Genomic DNA, 16,839 nt, shown 5'->3' on the forward strand with positions numbered 1-16,839 from the left:
AAGCGTAGCCTACCAATAATGTATCTGTTATATGTTGCTAATGTCTGTCTAGATTTAAGTTTTATTCCGTGATTTTGATTGATTGAATTAATTGCACCGTCTGTCACAGATGTATGCCGCTAATTCAAATAAACAGGTTTAGGCATTATTATCAAATCCCCATGTCTCCCAGGTATATCCTTGAATAATTATCTAAAGTACCACACCTCCTTATCGAGATTGTAGTAGTACTTGGAGGATTAATATTGCATATTTATAGTTTGCTTGTAGTACAACCACAGTCTTAAAATTTGTTGCTACGGAATAAAATCATCATTTAAGAAGACCTCTTGCTGGACATCAAGTTACGGTTAATAACCATAATTGATTGGCTGTGGTTGAAATTGAGCATCTTATCAAAGTAGTCATTTGTGGATCTACTGATACATATTTTAAGTGATTAAGAACAGTAAAAGTCAGCAATTGACCGATAAAATATCAAATTTACTGGTGGATTTGAATATAATCGTTCCAAACTAAACCACTTCGCCATGGGGATATTAAGTCGTAAACTAGTCATATTTATGACTTTATTTGAATTAGTTGCAATTATTCTGTTTGCTGTATTTGTGAGATTTGATAAGGTTGCTTTACCAGGATCGCTCGCAGTATCGATTCCTGGAGTCACTTATGCTAGTAAGTATCTTCTAATTTTTGCTTATATAAGACTAATGCAACAGGTATACAATTGAGGATAGTCATCACAAAAAGTTCATACTTAATTAATAGTTCATATGGTAGCTGGAATGATGTAATCCAGCTAAATGATACTTTGTGTTGATTTTACCTAGCTGTAAAAATGACATGCTTTCTATTTTCTGTAGGATAGAATATACTAAGATAATTATTATACAATTTGTCATGACAATGTCAGGCTGTATTCAAATTTTTTGGTTAAATTATTACTTGATTTGCCTTAAATCATGGTCTGACTTTAGCTATATCAATTTATAAACCAACTTAAGAACTTAATCAATTTTAGCTATAAGTCATCATATTTAATACTTGATTTGGATTGCAGTGTTTCAGGATATCCATGTTATGATCTTTATCGGTTTTGGCTTCTTGATGACCTTTTTGAAAAAGTATTCCTTCAGTAGTGTCGGATTCAATTTACTGCTCGCCTCTTTCGTAATCCAATGGTCGACTCTTATGTTGGGATTTTGTCATCATTGGTCTAATTTTAGTATCATTACCATCAAAACAGAGGAGTAAGTTTATACTTATTCGCATACTTTGGAAAAGTATAGTCATTTCTTATGTCTTAAATATGAAAAATGTCAATTTCTGTTACTAGTAAACTGCCTTCAAACCATTAGTAACATGTCATAGCATAATAAATTAAAATGCATCCATCTACTAGACTAATGGTTCATTGCTACAGTATCTGATACTAAAATCTTTGCCTACGGTAGAATCATCAAAGTCGTCCCAAACTGAAAAGTACATAATATGGTGTAAAGCAATTAACTGATACTAACAACCATTTAACAAGTGCTTTTATTTAATGCTTCTTGTCGGCTGAATCTTACAGTAGATAGTTTACTAGCGTCGTAATTATCGCGTTAATCACATATCCATGGGATATACTACCGTACTGAATATCAATGCTATACTAAGCTAAAAATACTATACATTTACTACATTGCACAATCATCTTATTATTTCGTAATGCAAGAATTTTTATACCCTAATCAAGGGCCCTTTTGTTTTCATGTCAATATGCTGCTTGCTTAGCTGACCAATAGCTTGAATGTCTAGTAGTGGCCTGATTCCCTCCTTTAGCGATGTTCATTTGTTATCATAGTATGTGATCTTTTTCTAGGCTTACAGCTATAGCTTCATGCTGGTTAATACATTTTAAATATCTCCAAAACCCTATTATACTGTGCATCGGCTTACCTGACTTATTCTATTATAATTATTAAACTTTAATGCGATTAATTTTCTCAGCTGGATCCCCACCAGCTCTGTCAGTGTCTTTCAAGTAGTCAAAGACGGACATTAATAGTGGATAATGGTAATTCAGTTGGCTTTGATCAGCTGGAAAATGAGACATTTTAAATGCTGCTGACTAGATAATATTGTACCAAAATCATAATCCCCTTACAAGTTTATTTTTATAAAATTTTTTATCACTATCAATATGCAACGGAATCTAAGCATAAATATGATCCAACTCAATTAGGCTTAGTTTGTAATTCTATTTGCCAAATATGACGCAAGCATTTATTTATTGTAATAAAAGTGTCATAAAATGTTTGTCTTAGTATAGTAACTTCTATTATTAGATCGTCTATCGTTACTCTTAAAGCGGCTTCAATTAGTGGATTCGGGTAATAACCATGTTTATTACATTTATTAGAAGGATTACATGTAGATCTAATAGAAGCAGTAAAACTGGTGGCAAACTACTGCCTTAGGGTATCTCTAAACTAAATTTTAATCCCTCTCTGTCCATCTCTCTTTATCAAAGAATCTAATCTTGTTTAAATACCAACACGATTTACGTCAATTCCAAATCAACATCTCCTGACACAGCAGGCATCTGTCATCATATTATTAGTACAAATTCGGCTTTCTTCTATTTCGCAATATAAATCATTGATTTGTCATGCTAACTAATTTAACTCTAAAGTATAATTGTCATCGTAGTATTACTTCAATATGACGACCTTTCAACCAATCAAGTTAGTAATAATGCAAGTATTCAAGTAAATCCACCATTACTTCCTCGAAAATTCACATTCTCAAATAATTTCTATAACCACCTATCAGTAGAGATTCTCACATTTTGTCAACATATTTGTCAACATGTCTGATTCTAATTAATTCGTCAACAGATTCATTGACCTCACCTTAGATGTGAAATGTCTACACCACACTTTGTCGATATAAAATTAAAAAAGTGATAATTAATTAGAATAGGAATTGATCTAAAGCATCCTAAGCTCGAAAGAACTAAAGTCTAGTCTACAGTATGCTCATCTTACGGTTCTTAAAAAATTTCTTCTGATCTGTTTAAGGCAATAAAGTTGCCTACTATCAGACTGGAGTCATCAATTAATCCAATACAAATATTCTACGCCTCAAGGTGTTGTGCACTTTCATAGTTAAAGTACATAAAGTCACATAGATCTATTTCCCATACTGTACTTAAGTAAATTGCCTATATTATTAATCAATAATTTCTAATATAGTAATTAACAATCATCTAATTGTTTATCACCGCGACCATATCTACTATTAGAAACCATTCTATATCAAATGTAGCTATCAAATATAACAAAATATAGGATGCATCACTTCATTACATTAAAAAGTACGCTCGAATAAAGAACGTAATTGAGTTTTAAAAATTTTCGGAAATAAATTGGGTAATTCCTTTAGCAAGAGACAATTCCAATGATTTTGTTCAGCTAAAGTAAATTATTAAGGGATTATGTTAGGCTTAATTCGGTATCGATTCACTTTCAACATAATTGAAAAATTATAAAACTAATTCAACATTAGTGGTACGAGCTAATTCATCCATTATTTACCTGTTATGATCATCATAAATCTATGGCATACACACTTAATTATGAAGAAGATTAGTTCCACCAGTACATTTAATGCAAGAAACTAACCAGACTATCTAATTATAATTGATTGATGAATGGATAATTATTCACCATGATATAGATTGAATAGTTACGGTCTACAATATATTGTTATTAATTTCAAAGTTGTATTTTGATTACCGTCGATTGTTCACCTTATAAAATCTAGAATTTCAAACAGACTAGATGATTAATGAAGTTTTGTACTTGGCTAATTTATTTAATTTGGACTGTAGATAATTTGCTCTAATTTCATTTTCAGTTTAATCGGCTCTGATATCTGTGCCGCTGCAGTCCTGATCTCTTTTGGAGCTGTGCTCGGCAAGACATCACCATTGCAATTAATGGTCATGGCACTCCTTGAAGTTATATTTTATGCTGTCAACGAAACTATATGCTTTCAGTATCTAAAAATTAGTGATATGGGTGGATCTATCGTTATTCATGCTTTTGGAGCTTACTTTGGTCTGGCAGTCGCGCTAGTAATGAACAAAAAAGAGGCAGTTGATAATCCAAACGAAGGATCTTCTTATCAATCGGATTTATCAGCAATGATCGGTTAGAGATGATTTAGAGTGTACATTCTATAACATTTATCGCGTAGTCACGAAATTTCAAATTTTATTCAAGGTATACGTCTAGAATTTAGCAACATCAATCTTTAAATTTTATTTTATCAGTAACACTGGAATTTATAGATGTACTGTATTCATTCCAAAAACTTAGATAATTGATTTCAGTAAATTTTGCTAATATTGAGCAATGACTTTTAGCTAAACTATTTAGCGCTTAATGATTATGTAATACATTATGTCAACTACTATACAAATATCGGCGAGTTTGCTAATACTTTTACAAAAATTGTTGTAAATGGTCTATCATATTGTCGATTATTTAGCATGAACAGCAAATAATACTTTTCTCGCTGGCAATAGGTACTGTCTTTCTTTGGATATTTTGGCCTGGCTTTAATGCAGGCTTAGCATCAGGAGATCAGCAACAGCGAGCTGTCTTTAATACTTACTTTGCATTAGCAGCTTGCACATGCACTAGCTTTGTTATAAGCTCGCTTATTGATCGTGAAGGAAGATATCGAATGGTAAGTGAACGCTATTAATTTACAGTATAATCGCTTCAAAATTTGCTTGCAAGATGACTTTGAGCTTTCTTTAAATTTATTATAGACTTATTGCTTTGCATTTTGACTTAGGTACACGTACAAAATTCCACTTTAGCTGGAGGTGTTGCCGTTGGTGCTTCTGCAAATATGCTTTTGCCTATTTGGCTAAGCATGCTAACGGGTATCATTGCCGGTATCATCAGCGTCATTGGATACGACTATATTACGGTAAGCTATTAATAGTAATATTCAGTAGCTGCTAACATCTTACCTACAGCTACTTTGTAGAGTCTAAGTTAAAATTAAACGTGTCATTTCATTTTCTTTAGCAGAAATGAGTACTTTTATGTCGTGAAAATGATATTTTCATTTATTGCGTAGCAGAAAGAGAGAAATTTTATTATATTAGCGCAATCACTCAGTTTGCTCAATGTTAAGCTTCAATCAAAGGGTACTCTTACTCCTTATTTTCGATTTAGTTTCGCTGCATCCTAAGACAATTGAATGTTTGATTTCGATTATTAATTATAATTGAAATATCATTACCTGCATCAATCGTCTATTAATTCATGAGTAATAAATTTGCTAGCATATGTTTAGCTAATACAAAGATCTAGCCGTTTCATTATTTAGATACAGAATAGATGGCATAGATAATTAAGGAAATTAGTTTATTTTCATTGTCACTTTTCTCTGATTTGGATCAATACAGCCTTTTTTGGCTAAGAAACGAATTCATGACACATGTGGTGTGAATAATTTGCATGGTATGCCAGCCTTGATTGCCGCAATACTTAGCATCATTATGGCATCATTGGCCCATTTTAATCAATACGAACAAAGGCAAGTTCGTCGGGATTATAATTTTAACAATTCAATTTCTGATAGCTATATAGTGACGAAATTTGGCTGATTTAAACCCATTAATTGATAGGACTAACTATTGATCTATTTTAATATGATATGCCTAACAGCTTATACAGTATATTCCCTGCTCGAACTCCATCAAATCTGAACATGACTTTACCAGCTGGTGCTATAGATATTCCTGGTGAACCTGTAACTGCAGCAGGGCAAGCTGGCTTGCAAGCCGCTGGAATTGGAGTAACACTAGCTATCTCCATCGCATCTGGATTAATTACAGGTAGCTCTGCTTCTCTATGTTTGCATATTTATATGCATCTGCGAAAAGTCATGTGTACTTATTGATGCTATTGCATCTTCAGTGAATACAACTGTATCTTAGTATTTACCTATATACCTCCTCCATTTTCGTTAGGTTGTATCATCAGACTGTCAATATTTGATGAAGTCCGTACCGAAGATTACTATCTAGATTCTCCACATTGGGAGGTAATATGCTGAATGGTTACGGTAGTTTTCCTACATTTCTAGGGCCAATTTGGAAATACTAGTCATTATGAAAGTAGAATTCGCGTTTTTCATTCATTTACTGATCAAATAATATTTAAATAATACTAGTCTGATAACATAATGTGAAACTAATATAGATTCCTGATGAGGACGATAACATTACGGTGACCCAGGATGACCGAGGAAGCAAAACCAAAACTTCGGAAGTGGTATAATGATTAAAATCCACCCTCAGTCACAACGCAAATACATAATAATATCGTATCGATTAAAGGCATTTTAGATGATTCCGCAGCCCTTTTCGTCGCCCAATAACGCCGATACCAGAAATAGAATAACTGTCTCAAGCATCTTACAGGAATACCTCAAAGAAGAATGGGTACTGGAGATATCTAGCGCAAACTCGTTAAAGTTTACTATTGTTATGTATTATCGGTGAACATTATGTACGCGTACTCAAGGTAGTAACTGATTATATATTATTTCTTTTAATATATCGATATTTTTGAGGAGTGATATGTGAAAGAAAGTAGTACACCTAGTTTACAAAAGCAGCTTACAGGTATTATCGTATCTCGATATTAATTGGAAAGCTATCCGAATCTTTTCAAAATCCGATTTTTATGTACGGAGAAAATACACTGCCAGTTTTTACTTATCATGTTCAAGGTGTTACTTTAGATAAATTTAGTTAGCTTGGAATTAGAAATATGGTATAAACTAGCTGCTTAAATACAGTTGAACTTTCAAATTCAGTAAAAGTGCTTATCTATTAAAAAAATCAAATACATGTTAAAGATAAATGATACATGATAAAATTGGTAGGCTACATAGAGAATCTGAATTGAACACTAATATCCTGTTTGGATGACTAATTATTACTTAGAATATAAATAATATAATTGGATTAAAGGAATGAAGTAAATTTATATTTGGCAAATTTTTGACTGCTCATTCCCAATAATGTACTGTTTTTTGACTCTATAATGGTTGAAATATGATTCAATTTAATTATAACTTCAAATTATATCCTGTAGTAATATGGTGCGGATTCCGCTATACAATAGAATTTTATAATTCTACTGCCGAAAATAACTTCGCTACTGTATAATTGAGCACTCAGGGCTTGGAGTATCGATCACCTGTACATTGAAAGACGATCACATTACTTTTTCTCTTTAGGAGCCACTAAATATTGTCACTATCTATAGTTTCATGTGTTTGAGTAAACCAAATCCGTTAGGTTACCAACGAGTAACAAAATCAAATCTGAGATTTAATTCTAGTCAAAAACTCTACCATCTTCCTAATCCTGTCTCCCTCTAGATAGGCTGGCATAGCCTTCAATATTTCTGTTTTATGCAGTCCTATTCTAGCATAAATTATCAATTTAAGATAATTACACTTTTTGAAGAACCATATCTAAAATCTTGATAATTAATACTTATGTTAGTCATCGTATCAGCAAATAATTACCGCAACATGAACATAACACTTTCTAAAATATAATGGGTAAATTTGGTATTAAGCCGTAGCTAATAGAGCATAATTGAAGGATGTTAGTATTATAAAAAATTTGATTTTATTTTTACTTCAGCCTAAGTGATACAGCTATTTTTGATTGCTTTAATAAATTGTCACTTTTAATATAGGATTAATCCTAACGTTTGGCTAATCCCACTGTAATTAAACATAAACTGTTTCTTACTCCAATTATTCTCTCAGGTAACATGCTTAGGTTAATCTTGGGTCAATTAGCTGCTGCTATAGTGTATCATGAAGTACAAAATTGGTTACTTTGACAATTATAAGATTCTAAGAATGAATGATAAATTAATCTCTCATCCTTCAGTGGTATAAACATTATTTACTCCCTTCACTCTTCTTATGTAAATAACTTGTTTTAAGGCTACATCATATTGTGAATTTGGCAATGCTATCTGCTAGCTGAACTTGATATTAGCAGTCTTTAAAGAGCGTTAAATCTTGAGTTGCAATAAAATCATTAGTATTTTCTTATAGTAATATTGGAGATGAAGCAGTTACATAAATTTTAACTCGTTTACAACAAGGTTTTAGCCAAATCATCCATCAAGTACGTTAATGTGCTTCAAATAGTAGATGATATCATCCCATGATATTTCTCGAGAATTTAGTAAATACTACAGCGGTGACCCTTAAATCTATTTTTTTTCCAATCCTGATTCGAATTTTGGTCAGAATTATGAACCGAATGACCGAAGATTTTCATCACAGCGCCAATAAAAGTAGCTTACAGCTGATCTCAAACAGCATTCTGTGAATATATCAGTTCAATCAGCTCATATCTAATCTTTCTTTGCGATTAAAGTCTTTTGAGTAATCCATATTAGATACCGTACCGTAAGCATGATTATAATTTCACTAGAGACGTACAATTTTAAAATATGTTACATTTTATAACTACTTCAGTACCAAACAGAAGAATAGCGAATTCAGCTATCATTTTTATAAAAGTTATCAACATAATTACCCACTTAGTGGTCTAGTTTTAATTAAAAGCTAAGAATGATTTATTATTTATAAAGTTTCCACGTAATCCAATAATAATGGCTTGAACTACATCTGGCTCGATATTTAGCTACAAAATAGTTTATATTAACAAAACTGATTTACGTAGCATTATCGTTACTATCAGTAAGAAATAGCTGCTGGCTAGAATTCTAGATCGACTAATAAATAGTATAGTTTTGATAAAGGGAATAATGCCTTGATTACGTGAGCATTTAAAGGCATGATCTCTAAATGTCTCTATCATCATGATAGAAACTACAAAGTAGATCAGAAAAGCAGAAAGAAATGAATTATAGATACGCGTCTAATCAGGATATATGAGCTAAAAGAATTGCTGGTGTAAATTTTCGATCGTTTTCATTCGTATTATAAAAGTAAAATCAGTTTATGGAGATTGCAATCAAGCTATTTTACAGCTGTACAGGAATAATGAGTACAATAAGTCTACTAGGGAAAAGAAGCATTTTATCTTAGTATGAAAGGTAACTTTATTTCTTGAAAGCTTTGCTAATTTAACGTCTATACACTTGCTATAGATCATAATAGCTATTAAAGGTAATTAGGTAAGTAAGAATGTAGCGTAACTCAAGTTTGGAGTGTCTAACCATTTTTAACTAAGGATGTAATTCCACCTTAATTTTATCAGATGCCTTTTCTATCTATAACGCTGCGTAGTTTAGTTGCACAAACTTCATAGACCGATACAAAAATAGTGCAATATAGAGAATTTTACACGATGCTCAATTTGGGCATCGCTTGGTATGGACTTCTAGATTTAGAAGTCTATGCATTTGGTCAGGTTCTGTGTGAAATCCATATTCAATGTGTCTTCAATATTATCATTTTTAACAATGATTAGATTAGAAACATATGTTACTGCACGAGAATGACAAAAGCAGAGATGAATTAGGAAACACTTTTCGGCTGGTCTACTATCGCCCTTATATCCTCATTTATTTCATCATCACGACTCACGAGATGCACTATATTGTAAGTGATTCTACATCTATTACATTAAACTTATATCAGACTCTAATCTTGATCACATCCAAATCATAGTTATCTTCGACATTAATCAGGATGATATCCGAATCATCGTTATTTCAGACGCTAATCTTAATTACATCGTAATCATCAGCATCTTAGACCCTAATTTTAATTACATCCAAATCGTCGTTGTTTTTTGACCTTCACGTTTCCTGATGATCCCTGATTGTATTCTCCAGCAGCTGTGAGTGGCATAAGAAGTAATAGTTGTATCCAATCATGTTGTATCGCAGGTTAAGCGATAGATCAATTACCAATCATCGTCCAGAATAAGATATTATTCATCATGTTTATTATCCAAATTAATAGTTAGATCATAGTCTGTAATAAAAACTACTATCATGATACAACCAATTAAATAGCAAGGCTGACTAGTACTTTGTTCTGCCATCGAATGATTACCACGCCCCTCGATCGGCTAGCTGTTAGCATTTAGAGGCTAGTGCTTGGTGGCCAGCATGCATCTCTAACTGAACTTACTGCTAAAAGCCATATTACTTTTACAGTTCGTTCTTGAAATTAGCCCATTAGAACCGACCTTGACTGGTATTGTAGTGACGTCGGTGAAAAGTTAACAGTGCCATTGCTACAAGCGTTGCTGAGGCAAGAAATCAAGTCAAGACTATCCGCTATTTTTCTATTAGATACAGTATTATATCTAAAATTGATTAGATAACGGAATTGTCCTACATTATCAACCTTTTAGTCGTCAATATTACTTCCACTTGCCAGGCGAACTAGTAGAATTAAGCATAAACCAACAAATTAATTAGTCTACATCATCATGGGATTATTGAGCCGTAAATTAGTCATTTTAATGACTGTCTTTGAGATTGTGGCACTTATTTTATTTGCAGTCTTCGTCCAATTTGATAGTGTTGCTTTGCCAACCTCTCATGCTGAATCTTTTCATGGTGTATCTTATGCAAGTAAGTATGGTGCAGTTACAAACTAGGCAAGAAAAAGTAAAAATTAGCCTTAAATATGTCGATTATTGTCTGTCTACATTAATGCAATTAAACATGAATCATGACAAAATCTTCGTTCTTATATGCTGTAGAGAAGGGATGTTAAATCACATTAATGCTGATACTAAGTTGTACCGATGTCTTATAAATTAGTGAGCCCATGATTATACGTTCCATGATGCTTATATATGTAGATAACTGTTAATTTCCTTTCCTGATAAGAGCATGAATAAGATCGCTGTGATACTAATTGACCTTGATGTACTCCTTTGTCTATATTGTATTGATAGCTATTTCTGAGGAGATCACCATAAATATGCTGCAATCCAACTTTCTTTCCTGATTTTTCGTGTTAACCTTCATTTCCATTTACTTTGCTCTATACTTATTTTAGTGTTTCAAGATATTCATGTCATGATCTTTGTTGGCTTTGGCTTCTTAATGACATTTTTAAAGAAATATTCCTTCAGTAGTGTTGGCTTTAATTTACTTTTAGCCTCTTTTGTAATCCAATGGTCAACTCTCACCCTGGGGTTCTGCCATTCTTGGTCTAATTTTAGCCATATACTTATCGATACCGAATCGTAAGTCGATTAATGAACGAAAGATACACTATTAATATGCTCCAATAGTGAATAGCTACTGTTGCTCTTATACGCCAATTTCACACTTGATTTAAAGCCTTGACTTTATGTACCTCATCTATGACGTTAAAATTAATGCAGATCAGTTTTACGTCTCATTTTTATCTGGCCACTTTATCCTAAACGAACTATTTGGTAGTCACTTTTTGCAAAACTTTTTAGCAAAACCATACGCTACTTTGGATTAATTCTTAATGCTAAACTACACAGATACATATATATTTTAACGGCATATGTTCACTAATGTTAACGTTTAAGAAGACTTATGGCTGACCTCAGCAAAGAATAACTGTTGTAATTGATTATTGTAGCCCAAAATGAAATGAGTGATCTAAAGTTATCGTTGCAAGCGTTAGATATTGCATAGTTGCAGTGAAATTGCTATGTATCATTGACTCTTTGATCGATTTCAAATTTACAGTACCGTAGAGATGAAAGTAGAATTGAGGCTTGGTGCTCAAATATCCAGTCTTAGTATTAGATTTTAATTTACGATCGATGGAGTATACTCTTATACTTGCATAGTAAATAGATCAAATTGAACCATACGGTTTCAATGAAAAAAACAATTAAATTGTGGTAGTTGGCCTGTATGGAATTGTTGTTTTAATGCAAATTCCCTTTAGGAATTTGCTAACTTGGGCGCTGTTTTTCACCTTTAATAATTTTGTGAAAAGGTGGATGTCAATGATCAACAGTAAAAGTGATAGCGAGTTAATTGATGAACTCACAAGCTAGAGTCGTTTTCTTTGCAAAGAGGCAATGATAACACCTGCAAAAAGCACATGAGATTAATTTAACGTATTAAAAATTAGCACACCAGCAACTAAGTAACTAAGTAATACACTACTTAACTACGTAAATGTAATTAAATTCCAGCAGTACTGAGTTTTGTTCGATACAGGGACGAAGACTACTGAGACTAAGTTTAATTACATAAAGTACGTCAGGTTAATACGTTCAGATAAATTTTTAGGAGATGGAAAATAAGAGTCGTAATTTAGTTTCTAACAGATTTTTCTCTTATTTCAAATATCATGTTTTTATGGGATGGTATCAAGCAAATGTCCCTAAAAAATTAATTTAAAACAGATACAGCTAATATCTTAGCCGAACTTTAGCGATTTTTTTGTTAAAATTTTCCTCTCTAGTTGCTATAGAGTATTTTAAATGATTCGCTATCCATATAAATTTGATACTTATTACATTTTTACCGCTTCATTTGAAATGACAGTTTAATTGCTGCTGACATATGTGCAGCTGCAATATTGATCTCCTTTGGAGCTGTACTTGGCAAGACGTCAACTTTGCAGCTAATTGTTATGGCATTTTTCGAAGTTATATTCTATTCCATCAACGAAACTTTATGCTTACAGTATCTAAAAATTAGCGATATGGGTGGATCTATCGTTATTCATGCATTTGGAGCTTATTTCGGTTTAGCAGTTGCCTTCGTATTATATAGTAGAGATGCAGTTGGTCATGCCAACGAAGGATCTTCCTATCAATCGGATATATCAGCAATGATAGGTTAGTAAAATGATGCAGCATATTTTAACTTACGATTCGATAATAAATGGTTTCCTCAAATATCAAATGCATAAAATAAGATAAGCTATTTCTTCAATACTTATCTATCTTTGGGGATATATTTACTTTCAATGTTGATAGTCAACGAACAAAAGTACCCTTACCTATCGAATAAATTAAATACTTAAGCCTAATCAAGAACTTTTAAGGGTGCTTTTTGTCTTAATTAAAATTATCAATGATTTAAAGGAATTATGTAAATTGAAAGTTTTTGCTATACAGTGCATAATTTAGATTCTAACTTGACTAAACTTGATGATCTAATTCATCGATAAATTTTAATGACCAATATGACCATAATTCCTAAAGTAAAGCAAAACAGGTTAATCAATTCAATTGTTGAATAATACTGTAATTATTCGTTTGATGAACTTTCACGGTACTATAAATTAACGATGAAAAAAGACAATGGTTTTACGAGCGATAAAGAACTGTTAACTTCGCTTAAACAACAATAATAGGAGCTGCTGAATGTTAAATATAGACTACATTTCTTTTATATACGTATTGTACCGTCTTAGTTTAATTTAATTATTAATTACATATTAACAAGTATCATATGGCTAATATATTGAAGTTTCTATATAAATTATTTTTACACCATCATAGGAGTACAAGCTATGGAATAGCTATCAGTGAAGGAATTAGGATAAATTTTAACAACAATATTTGCATACATTAAAGCGTTTTTAAAATATTAATTGTATCTAATTGCAAAAACGGTACAAATTTTCCATTATTTACTGAGGAATATTCCTTTTTTGTAGTAGTTTTTTAGATTTACTAATATTATAATAACTTAATCACACATGTTCTCTTCAGTTATTAACTTACAATTTTGATGTCTTAGGCAGTAATTTTTACTAGAATTAGTAATATAATATTTTTGACGATAGGTACCGTCTTCTTATGGATATTTTGGCCAAGTTTCAACGCCGGCTTAGCGTCAGGAGATCAACAGCAACGTGCCGTTTTCAATACTTACTTTGCATTAGCGGCATGTACTTGCACAAGCTTTGTTGTCAGCTCACTTCTTGATCGGGAAGGAAGATATCGAATGGTTAGTCCATTTTGGCAACTAATATTTTACACTAAACCTATGCGAAAAACTCTTTATAGATTGTACAGAGCATTATTTTAAAGCTTATTCCTAAGTTACTGCATGTTCTTTAATTTTATCTAGGTTCATATACAAAATTCTACTTTAGCTGGAGGTGTTGCTGTTGGAGCCTCAGCAAATATGCTTTTACCTATCTGGCTAAGCATGTTGACCGGTATTATCGCTGGTGTTGTCAGTGTTATTGGATACGATTACATATCAGTAAGTTAATATGTTATACTTTTAATACTGAAAGTTATAGCTACAGCAGTAAATATTTTTCAGACGAAAAAGGTTACCTCTCATGAATACCGGGATTTGCAAGGCAATTATTAGTTGTAGCTTGATAAAAGTTCTCATACACCTTCCAAAGCAATACAGTATGTCATATGTTCATGGGCTGAAGATAGATATTCCAATTAGATATACAAGTACTGCCATTGACTAGTGATGGTTTAACGCCTATGAATATAAATTTTTGGACGAGTTATTAGGCTAGCGTATTATTTTCATTACATCTTAAGTCTACGTATGTTATGAATTTTCAAAATAAATTAGGAAAATAATAACGTTATATGATTATATTGAAACCCTATCTTGTTTCTATAATAGTCAATTTTGATAATGGCGTATTTTATGCGAGTATCACGAGCTAGACATTGCACGGTACTAGCAATCATGATTATCTGACGAAATTGTATTGATCTTATTTCTGCATTTGCACCAATCTAGCCTTTCTTAGCAAAAAAACGAATTCATGACACTTGTGGAGTGAACAACTTGCATGGTATGCCTGCCTTGATAGCATCAGTTCTAAGTGCGATTATTGCGGCAACGGCTCATTTCAGTAGTTATGGAGAAAGGTAAATATTGTTATAGATTTTTACTGCTCGTTTAAATAAAATGATCATAACTAGTCACTGTCGTTGATGCGACAAAATGATAATACTGTTCACTATCATATTGTAATTTATAAACAGCTTGTACAGCATATTTCCCGCTCGAAAACCAGCAACTCTGAACATGACCCTTCCAGTTGGCGTAGTTGATATGCCTGGCGAGCCACTATCCGCTGGAGGACAAGCTGCTATGCAAGCTGCAGGTATTGGTGTGACCTTGGGTATCTCCATCTTATCTGGACTAATAACCGGTAATATTCGAATAAGAGCAAGCTATTATCTGTTACTGAACTTAAAAGATGCTTTAGTAGTCAAATTCTGAATCAGCACTTCTAAAGGTTATTATCCTAATTTACATGATCATTAAAATCATTTCCACTAGGTTACATTATCAAATTTTCGATATTCGATGATGTAGATAGCCAAGATTTCCACTTAGATTCGCCACATTGGGAGGTAACAATAAAGCGTTAACATTTTCGGTTAAAAATCGGAATCTATAATAAACATATACCAATGGTTGTATTTATATTTGAAACTTCCCTATCTAACTAACTTCAAATGCTTTTGAAAATGAAATAACTAACGGCATAATATTTAATCTTAGGTTCCAGATTCCGAAGACGCTGCTAGAATGACGCAGTATCGCCTCCGAGATACGGTCAAGTCCGTTGAAGTGACAGTTTAAGCTTACAATTTCATGTGAGTATTAGATACATTTAGTTAAGGTATTTGGCTTTAGCATATAATCTACTACCACCATTTGAAACTGTATATAAAACACGTTGAAAACGTATTAAGCATTTCGCCAACGACGCATGCTTTGATCTTGATTAGTATGTAGCATTAAACAGCGTGCATGTAGAATTATACTTTAGCCCTAATTTCAGTGCACCAATGTTGTAACTTTAAAGAGTTGTTAATTTACTGAAGAGTATAAATTACTAGTATTACGTAATAGTTTACATGATCATTCACGCTTACAATATTCTTAATTGAAGATTAACGTACATTTATCGCATTATGTTGACTATCATTTATAGGTGGATTCTATCAAGTCCAGGATTTCTTTACAGAACATGTTCAAATGCGTACGTAGATGATGGATCAATTTTTACAAATTGTGAGCGTTCATAGACAATGAAATATGGTAGATTCTGCTTGAAATTAGGGTTTAAATAAATGACTGGTTGATAATATATTATGCATAACAGGGATTACAACATCTGATTTAGTCCCGCTGCTACTTGACGCATTGTAGGATAAGCTATTTAATTGATAGGGTTTTTTATTAAATGAAAGTAGATAATATAATTAAATTCGTTAAATATATTTTGCATATTGATTAATGCATTACCTATAATCATACTGTAGCAAAAGATACAACCGGGTGATCGATAGCTCAATAAAATTTTATTGTCTGCAATATATCGATTTTATTTCGTATAAGACTTAGCTAGAAGAAATTCAGTCTATAAATATATTAAGTCCATCGGTGATATTAGCTTACGTAAAATATAAACTTCTAAAATTGATATTTGTAATCTTACGGTAGAAATCAAGTTGAGGCTGAGTGTTATATTCCATCGCTCCGCCGAATCTATGGATACACCTGATTTGAGTGACGTTCAGTAATACATATGTACGCCAAACATTATTAATACATTTCTTCAATAGTGATAAATTCTAATGCAGTACATTATAAACTGTTTATAAAAAGAGTACAATATCAATGTAAAGACACAACTAAATAGTGATATAAATAAAACTATCAAACATGAATAATAATAATAATAATGTGAGATTAAATGGGTATATTGACTGTTTTTGATATGTGATGAGTCATTTGTCCGTTAATTGAAAACTATAAGGGATAGTAAACAATAAGTAGCAACCACATATAA

The 16,839-nt window shown here is 32.2% G+C and overlaps 2 protein-coding genes across 2 annotated transcripts; both read left to right on the forward strand.

Annotated features, from left to right (window-relative positions):
- Positions 1 to 530: 530 nt before the first annotated feature.
- On the forward strand, positions 531 to 5,674 carry TRIADDRAFT_33274 (uncharacterized protein; the record flags this gene model as incomplete). The annotated part of the gene is made up of 6 exons (XM_002117896.1): positions 531 to 675; positions 1,061 to 1,250; positions 3,904 to 4,199; positions 4,577 to 4,740; positions 4,852 to 4,989; positions 5,474 to 5,674. 6 exons carry the CDS (start codon positions 531 to 533, stop codon positions 5,672 to 5,674), a joined length of 1,134 nt encoding a protein of 377 aa, XP_002117932.1.
- Positions 5,675 to 10,552: 4,878 nt separating this feature from the next.
- TRIADDRAFT_38507 (expressed hypothetical protein) lies at positions 10,553 to 15,409 on the forward strand (the record flags this gene model as incomplete). Its single annotated transcript, XM_002117897.1, has 8 exons — positions 10,553 to 10,664; positions 11,098 to 11,287; positions 12,582 to 12,877; positions 13,834 to 13,997; positions 14,121 to 14,258; positions 14,769 to 14,886; positions 15,121 to 15,186; positions 15,318 to 15,409. 8 exons carry the CDS (start codon positions 10,553 to 10,555, stop codon positions 15,407 to 15,409), a joined length of 1,176 nt encoding a protein of 391 aa, XP_002117933.1.
- Positions 15,410 to 16,839: the final 1,430 nt, after the last annotated feature.

This window comes from Trichoplax adhaerens, genomic scaffold (assembly GCF_000150275.1).
Source record: "Trichoplax adhaerens TRIADscaffold_32 genomic scaffold, whole genome shotgun sequence".
In the NCBI taxonomy this organism is placed as follows: Eukaryota; Metazoa; Placozoa; class Uniplacotomia; order Trichoplacea; family Trichoplacidae; genus Trichoplax; species Trichoplax adhaerens.